Genomic DNA, 17,068 nt, shown 5'->3' with positions numbered 1-17,068 from the left:
AGCAAACCTCATTTTATTACAAAACTGGTAGATTTGCATTCTGTTTTAATGTTTGTTGGAAACGGATAAGGTGGAAAACTCTCCAAGAATAGGAAAATTTTGTGGTATTCTGCACTCTTCTGCTTCTATATCAATGAAATCTTTGATAATTACAAAATTCAATGAATTCGTTTTTTTCTATTTAATCAAGAATGAAAATAAGTACAACTTGCAAATACTCAAAAACTCATCTAGGACAAAAAATTGCTTTGGTTTCAAGCACTTGCTCTAGCCACGCTTTAGAAAGCACCTGGGGTGGGTGGGAGGGGTAGGAGATGTCAGTAACAACGCTCTGAAGAGCCAGAAAGTAATAAAACACAGCTTGTAATAAACAGGATGTCAAGGGTTTGAACGTAGGGCACGAGGAAGGACCAAGTTTTCCAGTCTGGGCGAAACATGACTAGAAGCTGCTGATGCTATAAAAGACATGTGAAGGAGGATTTTCCCATGTGAAGGAGGACTGCCTACCTAAAGAAATAAAATACAATGAAACACCGAAAACATAACCCAAATACCAGCCTTTTCAACTGGGTTCTGGGAGAGAATTCAGACCCAAACAAAATGTTGTGACTGGCTCTGCTCAGTTCTGCAAAGGACGGTACATAGTACCATTCCAGGTGCACAGGAGAGAAGTCAACTCATTATAAGGATAGATACCTTAAGGTGCTAGGGCTTAATTGGGAATAATTGATTGAGAAAGGCTGCCCAAATCCAGAAACAACACTTAGATGGTAGTATAAACCTAGAAGGTGGGGGGAAAAGTCAAAACTTTGTACATGTAGGGTAGACCTTCCTAAGGCCAAGCTTGGAGGTGCTGGGGGACCTCCAGGCTGTAACACTTGCTGAGGAGGCTCCAAGTCCATCACATGAAGGGGCCACACGGTTACACAGTCATCCTTTTATCTCTCCCCTTTCCAACTTGGGTCCAAGAGAACCTTACAATGTAACTCTTGTATTTGGTGGCTGTTTAAAACATAGAACAGCTGAAATACCATAAATATAATTATTCAACAGAGGAAGAGAAAAATAAGCAGTGGTGAACTAGAAAGGTTGGGAGGATAGTGTTCACTGCTCCTCCACTATGAACTAGCTGTGTGATCTTAGGCAAGTCACCTGTCTGACTGAGCTGATAAGAACTCAAAATCCCTTCCAACCTCAAGATCTATCATTCTAAGGAGTTGCTTTGTTTAGAGCTATCCTTGTCACCTAACGAGGCAAATAAATGTTCAGCTAATTCCTGTAAGTTATCCTACCTTTAATGTGCCATTATTTCCACAGTGAACATCCTGCTTCCTAACACGAGGCAGAGAAAACAGTGGGAAGAAGAGCACCTAGAGCACTCTGCTGCTTTTCTTTAATCCCTTTAAACGCCCAGATGGGGGAATCGGGATTGTTGTAGCTAAGCTGTCTCTCTCCATTCCTTCTTCTCCCTTGACTCCTCATCCCCCTTCTGAAAACCTGCCCCCCATTTCTTTTTTTTTTTTTAATCAGTACATGTACATATATCACTTAATACCTCAAATAGTCTCACCCCTCCCCATCTTAGCTTCTCACCCTCTAGAGAAATAAATACAGTTTCAACTCTTGTGGCTCTTCTTGTATTTCTCCCCAGTTTTTCAATCCCATATGTTTATACTATTTCCTGATTTGCAGATTTAGATATTATTTAAGGAGTTCTTATTATGGAAGATGAAGATATGGCTATTATATACACCTTCAAGTATCTTTCTATAAAGCAAATATTTCCCTAATCCCCCAGCTTTAGAGCCAGAATCTAGCCACTCAGCACAATGACAGCTGAAGCACCAACACTTGACCAGAGTCTAGGTTAGCCAGCTCTAGAAGTATGTATACACTGCAGCTGCATTCTCCCAAGATCACATTAAAATTATCCTTGTTTGTCTATGAAGATGCTAATAACAGTTTAAAATGATTTTATAATTCTGTAGCCATAAATAAACCACTGGGTTTGAATGGATCAAACCCTATAAAACAGGAATTTGGAAAATTATTTATTAAATGACTATAAAACCCAGATTCTCTTGAGTTCTGTAATAGTTCATTTTCTCTACTCACTCTCTCCCCCGAATAACCCTCTTCCTTGCAGGTTCTAAACCTTTTGGCCTCAGAGTCCTTACCTATAGGAACCTAGGAGGAAGTCAGTTCTAAGTTGGGGAGCAAACAAGCTCACCTTATCCACAGAGCTAAACTGTTCATATCTCATGTTTACATGGGCCTCCTCCACAAAGACAAAAGCACAACAGAGGGAACAGACTTGAGGTTCTTTCCATTCAGTCTCTCTCAAGTCTTCTCTCCTTGGAAGTGAAAGAAATGAAAAGCTGTCCATCAGAGCCACTGAGAGTACGCTCTTAGCAATTTACAGAGTGCTAATCTTTTTGTTGTTGTTTTATATTCTTTTTATTACTCATCTTATAAATTTATACCAAATGGTTCAGGCACTGGAATTCCCTCATACATCCATATTTAATGCTGGCACACCCTTGCCACCTGGGTATTTGTGTTCACCTGGATCAATCATCATAAGTGAGGTCTCCCATGGAGCAGGGAGGCCGTGAAAGGATTGTGTTGCAAGGGAGAAAGTTGATGGGAGGGCTAGAAGCATGAGCTGTCAAAAGCTTACAATGGGTAACAATGCTAGGAGCTCCTAGTTAGAGATTGAGCACAAAACTCAGCTAGAAAAACATGACACAAAGCTACTGAGAATTCCTCAAAATCCCCTGCTTTGAAATGGTCCCGCAATAAAGCAAATTAATAAAATGTGACAACCTATGATTTTACACGCAATACAGTAATCTTCACTTAATGCCGTTGACGGGTTCTGCAACTTTAAGCAAAACGACAGATAATAAAACCGATTTTAACACAGGCTAATCGATACCCACAAGAGTTAAGTTCCTATAGCATCTCATCAATGTTATAATGAAATGACACTATTTGAGGACCTGCTGTTATCTGGGGTTCAGATCACCCATTTATCGAACACTTATAGAACAAAGCTTTATAGGGTTGCAGAGACTATAATGATGAATAACTTGCTTCTAAATGGATAAAGATTCATTCATTCAGCAAATGAAATATGAAAGCCAAAAAGGGGCAGGCTTTCAAGCGGTGAGAGGAAGAAATAACAACAGAGTGCTATAAGATTTTAAACAAGAGAAAACAATCAATTGATCAAGGGAGAAATATCAGAACACATGAATGGAAATGCAAGCAGCTCAGACTAAGAAAGTCAGCAGAAGAGTTGCTAATCAGGACTCTCTGGTGGTGGTTCTGGCAGGAAAGATGCAGACCCACACCAGGCTGGTGGTAGTGAAATGGAAAGAAGCATAGGGACATGACAGAAGCAACAGTGTTGGCAACTGCAACAGATGCATGGGCAGGGCAGGTGTGTATGTATGTGCACACTAAGCAGGACATTCATTCTACTCTGAGGAACTGCAACATGGTTTTACCATCCTGAGAAGTCAGGTGGACAAGCTGGTTTGGGGGATAACCATAAGGGCTGAGAAGTGTTAGAAATAGTCCATGCTCAGTGAGTGCCTAGCCAGATAACCACTCCACAGGGAGATGGAAGTACACATTCCTCCACTTCATTCCTCAACGTAGAATGTACATCAATATATTGTCCACAATATCCTGTGTGCCCCTAGCCCCAGCGGCAGAAACAGAAGATATGCTCCTTATTCTCCACGTTATACCCCTACAGGGGTTCCCATACATGTGCTGTTCTCTTAGGAAATTCTTATCATTCTGGCTCATCATAAGATGGAAGAGGATCTTATCACCACTTCTACTCTTTCTATAATAAATGAGTTCCAAGCTCTACACATCTGTCTTACCAATGAACGTTTTAGACTGCAACAAACTGTGGGAAACAGTAAGACTATACAGGAGTTAATGCAGCTGCTCACTTCCTTGGCTCCAGCTTTCAGACGTCTCATTTACTGTCTTAGGACAGAAAGTCTAGTGATAGAGAGCTCATGAACAAATGGGAAACCTGGTACATAAGGTCCTGATGACCCGTCCATCCTGACATGGGATGTGTTCCTAACAGTTAATGGCCTAATGACTGGGCCTATTTTGGGGAAGGGAGATACTATTACTTATAGGCCCTTGTTGTAAACAAATGGAATGAAGGCAATTGATCATATATACATCAGGGCCTACACGGAATGCAAATAAGTGGAGCTCCTTCTCCACTGAGTTCCAAGTGTCTGGAAGCAGCAGGGCTGTTTCTACACTTCCTTCCAGGCATTTGGCGTTACCCTAGAGCGGCATGTTGATCCCCTGTGGATTAAAGGGCAAAACCAGGAGGGATGCTGGCTTCCATCATCCCTTTGCCTCTTGCCCTCTCCACATTATATAAATCACTTCTGGCAGGTAGCTGGGAAGCAGCTGCGAATGACAGTTTTGCGCTGGAGCACAGGAAGCCACCTTTTAACCCGCCTGCTGTTGTTTGTCTCTCGAAACGTGACAAAGGAACAGATGTAAGCAACATGCCAACTGTTGAGAGGATCTGCTCGGAGCACTATAGGAAGCCTGTTCAGAGTCACATCGCACCAGCCGCTCCATGGAAGGACAACTGAGTTCATTTCCTGAAACCCCTACGCACGCTCTATTCACATCAGGTTGGGATCCGCAATGCTCATGCAACTCACCATGCACATCCCTGCTTCTGCCTTTGCCCCTGTGGTTCCCAGCCTCGAAGCCACTTCCTGAACCTCGTTCAAATGCCACCAAAGTCAAGTTCAGCTTCACCTCCTAGTGGTCTTCTCCAACCCCCACACCCTTCCCTGTAAAGCACTCTGATTCGGTCTCTAAGCCTTTCATGGTCAATCTCATCTCTGTCCAAACCATCCTATGTTATCTCTATGAGGGCTGAAGCCATGGTTTACACACCTCTATATTCCCAAAAGAGTATTTTTCAAGTCACTAACTGTATGATGAGTCCACTGGGAAGCAGGTTTAAAGGGTTTCAACCAATATTTTTAAATATGAAATAAAAACTAGCTTATAAAAAGATACTCTTAGGACAACTGAGGAACAACTGGAAAACTATTAGATGATATGAGATTCCTATTTTTTTAGGTATAAGTTATAATGTGCTTATGTAAGAGAATGCCTTATTTTTAGGAGATGCATGCTGGACTATTTAGTGGTGACTTACTTTCAACTAGATCAGCAAAAAAATATGTGTGTGTACATGTGTGTAAGTACACACACACATAGAAAAAGCAAATGGGGCGAAATGTTACAACTGCTGAATGTAGGTGCAGAGTATGCAGGTGTTCACTGCATTATTCTTTAAAATTTCCTGCATGCTTGAGAAGGTTCATAATAAAAAGTGGAAGAGAATGAAGAAAAAAAACCAATATGCAGATCATGAAGTATGATCTGATTTCAGGTGTGTCTGGATGTATGTGTGTGTGTCCTAGCTTACAAGGTAAATAAATGCATTTCATACTATAGGTCAAAGCCAAGAGTTTGAAAATGCTGCCCTGTAGCTTCACTCTGCACCAAATACACAGCAGGCATGCAATTAACTACTTGTTAATTAACTTCTAGAAGCCCAGGACTTAAATTAAGAAGCAAGCTGAGAAATCATTTTCTCTTCAGTTACATCCCATTAACTCAAGCTGTGTCAAAATATCCAGGCCCTTTCCTGTCTTAGCACACTTGGGCCTAACCTCAACTCAGCCTGTAGGCCTTCCTTATCAGATGTTTAATTACTCAGTAGCAAGGCTAATTCTGGTTTGCTCCCTCGATGCCAGGGAGGGGGCTGTATTAATATTCTGGGTAGGGTGACCAGTTGTCCCTGTTTGCCTGGTGTTTTGCAGGACGAGAGACTTAGAGTACTAAAACTAGGACGGTTTTAGTACTAAGCCAACCAGATAGTTGATCACCCTAAATCTGAGGGAAGACTCTGAGAGAAGCTGGGACAGGTCCAGGAGAGCGGATACTACCATACCATGTGGGGGATGGTACCACTGCAACATGAACAACAAAGGCAAACCCAGCACTGGCAAAATTGTGACAAGACAGAGATCTCACCAATGGCCTCTCAATAGCAACCGCTCTTGCCAAATTGTGAAGTGTCTTTCAGATGCTTAAATAGAACCTCTCCCTGATTATTCACCAAGCTGCAAAGCAAAGGATTGGGAACTTACTGTAAAAACGTCATCATCGCCAAGCTCAGCTTCATTATGGATGGTGGAAGATGATGTGGTCGAGCCTAAAAAGACAAAAATGTAATAAAAAGTGTTTCCAAAGAGGACAAGTCGAATGCAATCATTTAAAAAGTACATTTCAATAAAACGACATTCCATTCCTTTTGCATGTGGATCACTAGCAGAAACATGTTACTTGGGAATTAATGCTTTTAATTTATTCTACTTTGACACTTGCCAGGATGCTCCCCAAATTAACTTTGCCTACTGTTGTTTGCAAGTAACCCCTCCAACTTCTGCACTGGCCACAAGAGAACAAGCACAGAGGTACCACGTAGAAGGGGAGAGGAGAGCCTGCCCTGCTCTGAAGTGCATGCATCGAGACCACCCTCCACCAGCAACGCCCCAGGTGGGGGCCACAGTGCATAGTGGGAAAAGCACCGGTTGGAGAACCACCAGCTTAGACCCGCCACAGTCTCACTGTGTAAACTGGACTCAGCTTTCTGGTCTTATTATCTACCAAAGAGGGTATGTGACTAAATAGCTGAATAGTTGCCTCCTATTCTGACATTCAGACACTACTCTAAAACCCAGATTATGGGAGCCACCTTCTAAGATGATACTTGCGCATCAGTGAATTTCTGTTTCTGCAGGCCAAAATTTAGACTCATGTCAGTAAACTCAGTTTACTCCTTCATGGAATGAATTTTGGGATCAATTTATTTACTTGTTCACCTCTTGCTTCATTCTGGTATGCAAACCAGTAGAAAGTCTCCCTCTTCTCTAATAGTACCCAGTAAGGTACCAACTCAACTGGCACTGTTAATGGCTCAAAGGAAATACATAGTCAAATGTGCATAAGAGAAAGCTATACCAAAAGGGAAATTTGTTCTCCATCTTCTCTTTTTCTTGATCAAGTCTTTAAAAATGTGCATTTAGAAGATATTTTGCTATTATATAAAATTGAAATTAAAAGAATTGCTCAGAAAAGGAAGAGAAATATCCAATGAGTAATTGCAGAAGGAAAAATAAGTCCCATAATACCCTTTGTGCAATTCCTATCGATCTTTCGGGATTTTTCTCTACCATTTGAACTATTCTAGTCAATCAAAGTTCAAGGCAGGTTTGATAAAAAAACAGCTAGGTAGAGTATATATAGAAGAAAAATCACAAGAATCAAATTTTGTGTGTAGCTTCAGCGATTAAGTACATGGGCATACTACAAAGTTCTATCAGTAATATAGGAGCTATAAAAGCTATGTTTAATAACAACATTTTAGACATTTGCCACTATGTCAGATCTATGTGTGAATGCTGGTTTTTATTATCTTTTTGGCTAATATATGGTTGTAGTTAACAGATTCATGTTCATGCTAGAATTGTCTTACTACTGATGTTAAGCAATTTTTCATTAAAGATTTGCTTTTCTCTCTTCCTCAAATTCACAATGAGGAAAATGACTTCTGGTTACTGTTATTTCTTAAACAAATGAAACATACTTTCTTTCTTCACAGAGTTGTGGCGCCGTTAACCTTCTGATTTGATAACTGAGTGTGTTAAGGTGGAGAATTTGTGTGTTTGCATCTGTGGACTCTAGAAAAGCCCATGAAAATTGATCGCCTAAGAACCTACTGGCCAGGATCAAATGTAACACGTCTACTACCCAACCCAGCCCAGCACATACTAAGGCCTAAACCAAACCAGGGCTCCAGGAATCACAGATCCCTTTCCTTTTTAGTGGCAGGTGTATACCTGGGCTCTGATTACAGGAGGGCAGTGGGTAGGCCTGGAGCCTTCTGAGCCATTAGAATCCATTCTCTGCTTCTGAGCCAAAATATTGATCAGATCAAAGCCATTTCAATAGTCAGGGAAAGGTGAAATCCATCAAAATATCCTTCACCTAGAAGTCTAGAATTTGTCTTCTTAGCGCAAAGTCTAAAAACCACTTGGGACCACTCCTTGCTCTAAAATCCATATCCCTTTTCCCCTATACTGTCACTTTATAATTGCTCTCCTTGGATGATCCTAAAGTATTGGCATCTACTGACCTGGCTCCCAAGGCTCCTGCAAATAAACAACAAATACATGATGGCAGACGACTAGAATAAAAAGAACTCAGAACAGTCCCATTGATTGTTCCATTAAAAATGCAGTGACAAATTCAATACCTTCTATAAGGTCTTCGATTGCTTTCCTCACTCCCCTGTCAAAGGCTCGAGCATCAGCAGGACTTTGGAAAGTAAGTCCAAACTTCCTATTGTCGACCTTCCAGTGATGAAAGGTTGGGTTGGCTTTGGTGTAGACCAAGTCCTTTCTTACATAGCATTCCAATACCACCTGAAGGATTGAAACACACAGGCTGGTTACTTGTGAAACAGTCACGACAGTGTCTGTTTACAAAAATCTAATTAGGAACCATCCAACATTGGTGGCAACTATGAAAACCCTTTACCCTTGCCTTCATGTGGTAATGAGTCTCCATCTTGAAAGGCTTTTGCTTGTCTCTGTGGACCATCCATCCTTTGTTGACCTCCTCACCCTACCCCCTTTTGTCCGTGGTGATCCCCACTGCACTGTGGTATTCCTTAACTACAGTTAACCACTCATTCCTATTCCTCTCTCCCTGACTGGGGGCCACCAAGCGGTGGTCCAGGTCTTGGGGCTTTGCTCTATTCCAGGTTTACTATCAGGGACTTTGTACTAGTGGCTTTCAATCTTCCCTCCTCTGTCCTAATGGGTGTTTCCCAGTGAGATCAAATTCAATATGCTGAAAAATTAACCCGCTCTGAAATTTCGGCCATTAGTTTCCTCTCCCAGCTTCCCCATATCTAGCAAAGCCAGCCTCTCTCTCTTCATTCTCTCTGGCTCAAAACCTCCGTGGCAATCTTTGCCTCTTCCGCTTTCTCTATCCCCTGTATTATTAATCACCATGTCCATTTCATTTTTCCTTCAACATCTTTTATATCAACCCATTTTAGTTGCTACCACTCTGATCTAGGTCTCTATTAATTTTTTTTCTGCATTATTAGAACGATCTCCCAAGTTTCTAGCAATCCAGTCTCAGAGCTGCCTTTGACTAAGTTACAACTTTGAGTAGATTGTCTCAGACCCTCAGTCTTTTTACCTATAAAATGGAAATAACACCAGTGACCAGCGTTATCAATGAGAACGTATACATGAACACGTTCTGAAAACAATGAATAATGAGAAACTGAAGAGGGTCACACTCATTTTCTAGTATATTTGCTCTTTTATTTACTCTAATTCTTGTCACCTTCACAATTTAGTACTAGATTTCATATTATTCTCTAACATTTTATGTGCATTTATTTTATTCCCAATTAGACTGTGAAAGATCAATATGTATTATAAAATAACTCCCTCCATGTCTAGCATAGTGCTATTGTTGATAAAGATATCAGAGTTTAATATTACAGCATAAAAGCAATGTAATCATATGAAAGTAAATTCCATTCTTCACCAAAAAACTCTAAAATATCGACAATATTTATTCCTATGGGCTTCAATATGCATACCAGAATAATTTTGCTAAGTGTTAATAGCTTTGATTTTGTTCTGGTAAAGCTCTGCATTTAACAAAATGAAATCTTATTAATTTTAGATTAAGTGAAAGGTAAGAGTAAAAAAGGCCTGCCTAAATTAGTATAAATTCAAAATACAGAATATCTTTAAATGAGTACAGGTTTCAAGGATACATCTAAGCAAACAGAAATTAAGTGCTGCCTACTAAATGTCCCCTAACTTATAAACAGATGAGAATAAAAGTCAAATTGGTATATCAAGTAGCAGTCCCAAGCAGTTAACTTTATTACATTGTATTGAAAGAGGACAACAGTCCCCTCATACAGTTCTATTTATGATTAAATTGCTTATTATGGCCATTTTCTCCTAAGAATAGTACAATGATTAAATGTCAGCCCAGCCCCATTCCAAATCGGGGAAATCCAAATAACCAAGGCTTTAACTAACAAATGTTATCTATTTTAGAATTTAATAGTCTCAATTCGAAGTCTCAAAATAAACTTTTTGTGAAAACAAAGACTTCCAGTTTCTCCATATTTTAGGGTGAAAAAAATTGGTCTTTGGTTGTCATTTTTCAAGTTTAAGATTATTCCAAAGGTACATTTCCTTAGAAGTTTAAATTTTTAGAAAAGTTCAGACATATAAATTGATGGGGAGGGAATCAGATACCATCTCTACGTCCTCTTCAATAAAATAACATCTTTATATATCTAAGTTTAACGACAAAAATGAAAAGGTTCCTAACAGGTATATACTCTCTAGTGAAGTTTGGCATAACATGTATAAACCCTCTAATGAAGTTTAGGCATTAACTTAAAACTTGAGAAAGCTTTTTAAAATTTCTTTTTAAAATAAGATGCACTGGCAGAAAAAAGTAATCATATATTCTTGTCGAAGGCTTTTATCCACAGAAGAAATACAAGTAGTAAAGGATTTAAGTAATTTAGTTGAATACACGAAGTCTTCATTCTTACCTATCTCTCCCTCCTCGCCCTCAACGCCTCTCCACTTCCAGAGTCACCCACTGGTGGACACAATTCAGGTTCCCTGCCTGTGGCTTGAGTATATAAGTTGTGTGTGGGGGAGTAATTTATAGCCACACCTATAACTTACTCTGCGACTTGCCTTTTATTTTCCTTAAAAACATGTCTTAGAAATACAGGAAGGTAAAAGAGCTCTCTTTAATGGCTTCATGATATTCCTCACTATAAATGTATTAGAATTATTCAGCCATTCTCCATACTAATGGGCATTTTTAGGTTATTTCTAATTGGTTACTTTTATAGACAATGTTGGAAAGAATAGGCTTATACATGTCTTCAAAACCTGGTCTGTGGGCTCTTGGGAGCCTTCCCTCTGCCCCAGGCCCTTTCAGGGGGTCAAGGATGGCCAAAAAGGAACGAATGGTGGGTAAAATTGATCTGCTGTGGCACAAATCAAGGCAGTGCAGTGGCACAAAACTGTACTAAAGTCACTGGACTCGTGTCACATGGTCAAAGTAAAAAGTGCCAGTTTTATGTAAAATTGTCCTTGATGAAGCAGTTAAAAATTAAATCTTGACCCTTGAATACACATCTCTTATTTTGTGTGATGAAATGGGAAGTACATATAACTGGATTCTCATCTCTGCTTTTGCATTCAAGCTGCTATGATATCTAACTTTGGATGAAGTATATGAAGAAACTCTGGCTTTGCACAAATGCATAGCTGGAAAAAGGAAGAGGATTTCTAATAGCTTTTTCACTTCTGCAAACAGAAGAATGACGATTGTCTCAAGGAAAAGCACTTGTGCAATTGTTTCAGCAATTGTGCAATTGTGTGAGTTGAAGTACCTGCTTTTCTCATGGATCACCAGGTTTACTTGAAAGTACCACTGACAGATGTACTATGGTTATTAAGACTTGTATATCTGGCAGACATTTTCTTGAATACAAATACAGTAAGCCTGTCATTTTAAGAAAAACTGGAGGTATTTGTAGCTAATAATAAAATTGGAACTTTCAAGTGAAAGTTAGAACTGTGGACAGCTTCCCAATACTGAAAGACTTTTCTGATGAGATTAGTGGTGATATTAAGAAATGTGACTTTTTTTCTACTATATAGTTCAATATTTGGAAGGTATGCTTAACTCAGTAAACCATTATTTGGTCAAGTGACCAATACATTATGTTACAAAATTAGGAATTTTGTAAATTAATAATTTACAAAATCAGTAGAAATTCTGAAGTGACAGATAAACTATCGGTGGATCTTAATGTAATAGACTATGAAAAATTCATTGATATGGCTTCAGATTCCACACTTACGAAACTACTACAAGCCAAGTTTTGGTATAGCATCAAAGAAATATATCTACAATGATCTGAAAAGGCTATTAAAATACTTCTCCCTTTTCCAACTACATATGTGTAAGACTGGACTTTCTTCATATACTTCAACCAAAATGACATATTGCCCTAGATTGAAAGTGGGAGTAGACATCAGAATCCAGCTATTTTCTATTAAGCCAGATATTAATGAGATTTGCAAAACAAGTAAATCAATGCTACTTACTTCACTATTTTCATTCTGGAAAATAGTTATATAGTTAATATAGTTATTTATCATAAAGAATGTCATTGATGCTAACACTATTATTTAAGATTTTTAAATTTCAGTTTTAATTTAGAATATGGTAAATATTAGTAGCTCTAATCCATAAAGACAAAAGCTTTTTGGGGTCCTCATTACATTTTTAGAGTATAAAGGGATCCTGAGATCAAAAATGTTTGAGAACCATAGTTGTCCATAAATCTGTGTGTACTTCTATAGAATAGGGTTTAGATGTAGAACTGCCAGGTAAAATGGTATGTACATTTAAAAGCAATATCATGCCAAACTGCCTTTCAGAGAGCTTTGCCAGCTGGAACTCCCACCAAGTGTGTGTGCATGTGCTCACAGATTTGTACACGGGCAACGACTAGAATGATCGACCTTCTAGATTTTGTGGTTAATATTCATCAGGTGGTTTCTGACAGCATTTGTTTCAGGAGTAAACTCCTCTAACCCATCTAAAATAAGATTGAACTCAAAAATTTTAAATTTACATATAATTGCTCAGGAAAACTTGATTGTCCCCAATTTACAAAAAATCATCCAAATAATGACTTGTGAATGGATGTCTGGAATACAGACTTTCTCATAGAAACAATGGAGTTATGTGCACAGACTTCAACACATAATTCATCTAACAACAACAAAAACTAATGTGCTGAAATCTAGAACTGTTCTATATTGGAAAAACTACTGACAACATGGTTTCCATCAAAAAAAGCATTTCATATCTTAGTTGGAACACTGGGAACTCTGATACCATCCAACTACTGTATTCCAAAAACGATCTCCACTCTTTCTCCACAATTCCACCATTTAGAGGGGGGCTCCTTCAACAACCAGGCCTTTACAGAGCTCCCATGTGGGCTCATACTCTCCAATAGATTGAAGTGCGGCATTATTGAAGCCTGGGAGGCCAAAATGAATCACCTTAGCTCCAGAATGAGTGAGTGAGTGAGTGTGTGTGTGTGCGCATGCACGCACGCGCGTGCACATTGGGACAGGGTGGAGAGAGAGGTTTAACTACCACTAAATATAGGAATCCAGAATGTTCCAGTGTGTGACACGCTGAGGGATGGAAAGATGGAAAAACACAACTGGATGTATGGGTGTGTGATTTAAGTACTAGTGATGTAAAAGTCCAGAAGTGTAGAGTCACAGAATGCAAAGGGGTCAGGAAGAGGGACGGACTGATGGAGAAATGTGATGGGGGAGAGGGTGTGGTACACAATCCTTTTGCAATAGCAACAAACAATAGACGCTGGTCCACAACTAGGACTGCCCTGTTACTATGCAGCGTTAATATGAAGGGACCAGGTTTTGGCTTCACAGCAAAATAGTTCCCAATGTTGGCTCTACTAAGAATTTGTGCTCTAGACAGAGGAAATGGATCACTGAGCATTGAGTTTCCCCACTATAGATTGGAGATAAAATAGCATCTTCCTTCCTAAATTGCAAGAATTTAACCGAGGTTATTTACATAAAGGGCCTTGAACAAAATGGTAAAAATGTACAATTATTTTATACAAGTCAGTGGTAATATACAAATTTATAAATGTATTTATAAAATGAAGGAGCTAGATGAAACAATCTAAAGGCCATTTTAGAATGACATATTCTATGACAAACCATAGAAATACCAGGAAAAAACAGATCTAAAAAGATATAACCATTCAGGTAAGATAATTTGGTAAAACAAAAGTAATAAAAAGGCAAAAAGGCAAAATACTTTTCTTTCAATTTTTTTTTTTTTTTTGTAGAAAAAGAACACCAACTAAAATTAAAAAGGCAAGCAACAGGTTATAAAAATATTTGTGGCAAATGACAGATGTAGGTTAATATCCTTGTTATACAAGAACATACATATGAAGGAGAAAAATAAGGCCCCAATAGGTAAATATGCAAAGGCACATTAACAGATAATTTAGCTATCACTGTTTACCAAACGGAAAAACATTTGATCTTAGTAATCAATATTAAGATACCACTGGTACTCTATCAAACTGGTAAAGATGTAGAATAATTGACCCTCGTTGTGTTAAAAGAAATTCTCATATATGCTGGTAGCAGCTCTTTGTACAAGCATCAAGAGTCATAAAAACAGTGGAACATCAACTTGATACCAGCAACATGAGAAATTTCTTATGAGAATGTGGGGGCAAAATAAACGAGATACAAAACTGATTATGAGCTCTGATTATAGTCATGTAAAAATAAAACTATGGTGACAGAAAGAAATCTAACTATGGGCGGTAAGCACACAATGCAATGTGTATGTATGTATGTATGTAAGTGTGTGTATGTATGTATGTATATATATATATACATATATATATATATGTATATTTATACACACACACACACCTTACTGTTGAATTGTACACCTGAAACTTACTGGATTTTGTTAACCAATGTCACCATAATAAAAAAAAATTAAAATAAAAATATGCACGAAGAGAAAAAACTACATAGAAGAGCTAAAGGTGGTTGTGCATATGTGACTTTGGCTCAGTTTTGGGATCAAAGTGACAGGATATCAAATATTAGTTTCAGACTCCCAAGATCGGTCACCAAGAACAAGGAGTCTTTCTGAATCTTAATTTCTTCACATATAATTAATTATACAGGCTGCTGTAAGGATACAATGATACAACCTAACTAAAGGGCTAGCACAGAGTAAATGCTAGATAAATGGTGGTTGTTATTTTACTTTTTGTTGGTAAAATAACTACCACCATTGCCTTTATTGTGAATATCTTATAAACTGGAATGTTTTAATTATTTGATCATTATGTAGGGAATTTCCTGAATAGACATACTTCTTAAAATGAGTTATATTCACCCTTTAAATTTTCACTCATTTAATTTTCAGAAATGAATCAAATATGAAAATAGCATTTCTGTAAATCCACATATAACATTTATAAACTGTTCTATTTTGCAACTTTTAAAAAGAATAAGTGATTACAAGAGAAAATTAAATTTGTACACTTAGCACATAAAACTCAACAGATGCCACCATATTAAGGGTCTCAAACCTAACATTGACATAGTTCTGTAGTGTCTTTATATTTTCTCTGTTGAGGTCCTATATAATCTTGAAATTTTAAACCATCTAATGGCTTTCTAGTATATATTCCATGATCAAATAAAGATAGGAGCAATGTCCTTCTAGGTTCAAGGCCACCAATTAAAAGTAGATTTAAACATTCAATCTTCTTTCATTTCATGGATTCTTTCATAACATAGAACTGGACATCCAAGTTCTTTCATGCAACTGTTTGGACTTATCCAAGCCCAATCCCTGTGAGATCATGATTACTCTCCAAAGTGCATATATATTTTTTCAAAGTGTATATATTTAAGCATATAAAATTATTAAAGTGTAATATCGCTACTTTTTGTTCCTTTCTTTTTCCAAACATATTTTATTCATAGCTTTTGAAATAAAAGCTGGTGTCTTTTAGATAAACATTCATTTAGAAGTAACCAAATGTCAGATGACCCTTTCTTTGCATTTTACCTTTCACCAGCCAAACCTTGATGGCATGCTCCATGAATAAACCCTGCATTTTAAAAAACTCTGACTTCACAGATCACTACGATCTGATTCATAAGAACATACTTTTGTTTTGAATTTCTTGTTACGGTGACAGAAAGATAGCTTAATTAATCAAAGATGCAAACAAGATAGCCAAATATATGATTTCTTAGCATCAGAGTTATATGGTGTGTGGTAAAAAGTGACTTTGCTGGAAAGCCAGGGTTACATTTTGCAATTTGGTACCAGCTCCAGAGTTATAACTTTTGAAGCCAGAGAAAGAAGGAAAAAATAACCTACAGGAAGAAGGCTACAACTTAATTTAAAGAAATCAGTTGTTGCTGATTTAACATTCCACGTCTGCCATTACCAGTTTGTCTTTCTGTCGTTCCCCATGGATGAGAAAGCCGCTTCGTCCATTGCCTTCGGGGTGCATGACCTTACAGACCCCCACGCGACTGATCCCGCCTCCTTCCTGTGGGAACCAGCCCCCGCTGGAGTCATCTCTGGTCATAACCACAGCCTTGACACGCACAATATAGCTGTCACTAAAACGACAACAACAAGAACAATGGGGCATGACAACGGTCTGGTAGCTGCATGACATGTTGTTTCACAATGCAAGATGACCACCAGCCAGTATTTTCTGGACTTGTCAAAAGAAAATCTATGCCTGGCAGCAATCTTAAAAGGTAACTAACCCATCTCAACTTTTAGGGAAAAAGCAGATAAAACATTCTCCAATTTCTAGGTGGTATTAATAAAACGAATGAGCTGATCTCTATGGTTTGGTATCTATGAGTTAGGAAAGACAAATCTAGTAACTTAAGAAGATATTATAGTTTCAATCCTTTAAACTTAGTTTACAGTGAATGAGCAAGGTTTAACATTTTATAAAGCTAATAATCTTCTGATCTGGCATAAGAACAGGAAAATCCACTTTCAAATTACAAGTTCACCATAATTTCATTGACATAGGTGAGAAAATATTTCAATTCAAATACCCTTTACACATGTGTAGCCTTCTGTTTATGATTTTATTTTTTCCAGTCTAAACTTTAATTTCACAATAAGTTCTTCTGCACATTTGCCAACGACCCTCTTTCTCCTCCAGAGACCAACTCTTGCTTCTTTTCATTCTTCATCACTTTGCGGGAAATTTACT

The 17,068-nt window shown here is 38.2% G+C and overlaps 1 protein-coding gene across 1 annotated transcript in view; it reads right to left on the bottom strand.

Moving 5' to 3' along the window:
- The window catches only part of SPRED2 (sprouty related EVH1 domain containing 2), a 30,840-nt gene extending 14,315 nt beyond the window's left edge, over positions 1-16,525 (bottom strand). Inside the window, exons 1-3 of the mRNA XM_011381851.2 lie at positions 16,274-16,525; positions 8,396-8,564; positions 6,228-6,292 (exon numbers count right to left, since the gene is read on the bottom strand). Of these exons, the coding sequence (XP_011380153.1) occupies positions 6,228-6,292; positions 8,396-8,564; positions 16,274-16,510 (471 nt within the window). The 5' untranslated portion in view covers positions 16,511-16,525. The remainder of the gene's footprint in view (positions 1-6,227; positions 6,293-8,395; positions 8,565-16,273) is intronic.
- Between the last annotated feature and the right edge of the window lie 543 nt (positions 16,526-17,068).

The sequence above is a fragment of the Pteropus vampyrus genome, unplaced genomic scaffold (genome assembly GCF_000151845.1).
Source record: "Pteropus vampyrus isolate Shadow unplaced genomic scaffold, Pvam_2.0 Scaffold453, whole genome shotgun sequence".
Lineage (NCBI taxonomy): Eukaryota > Metazoa > Chordata > Mammalia > Chiroptera > Pteropodidae > Pteropus > Pteropus vampyrus.
Note: the sequence above shows the minus strand (reverse complement) of the source record. Positions and strands in the feature narration are given on the sequence as shown.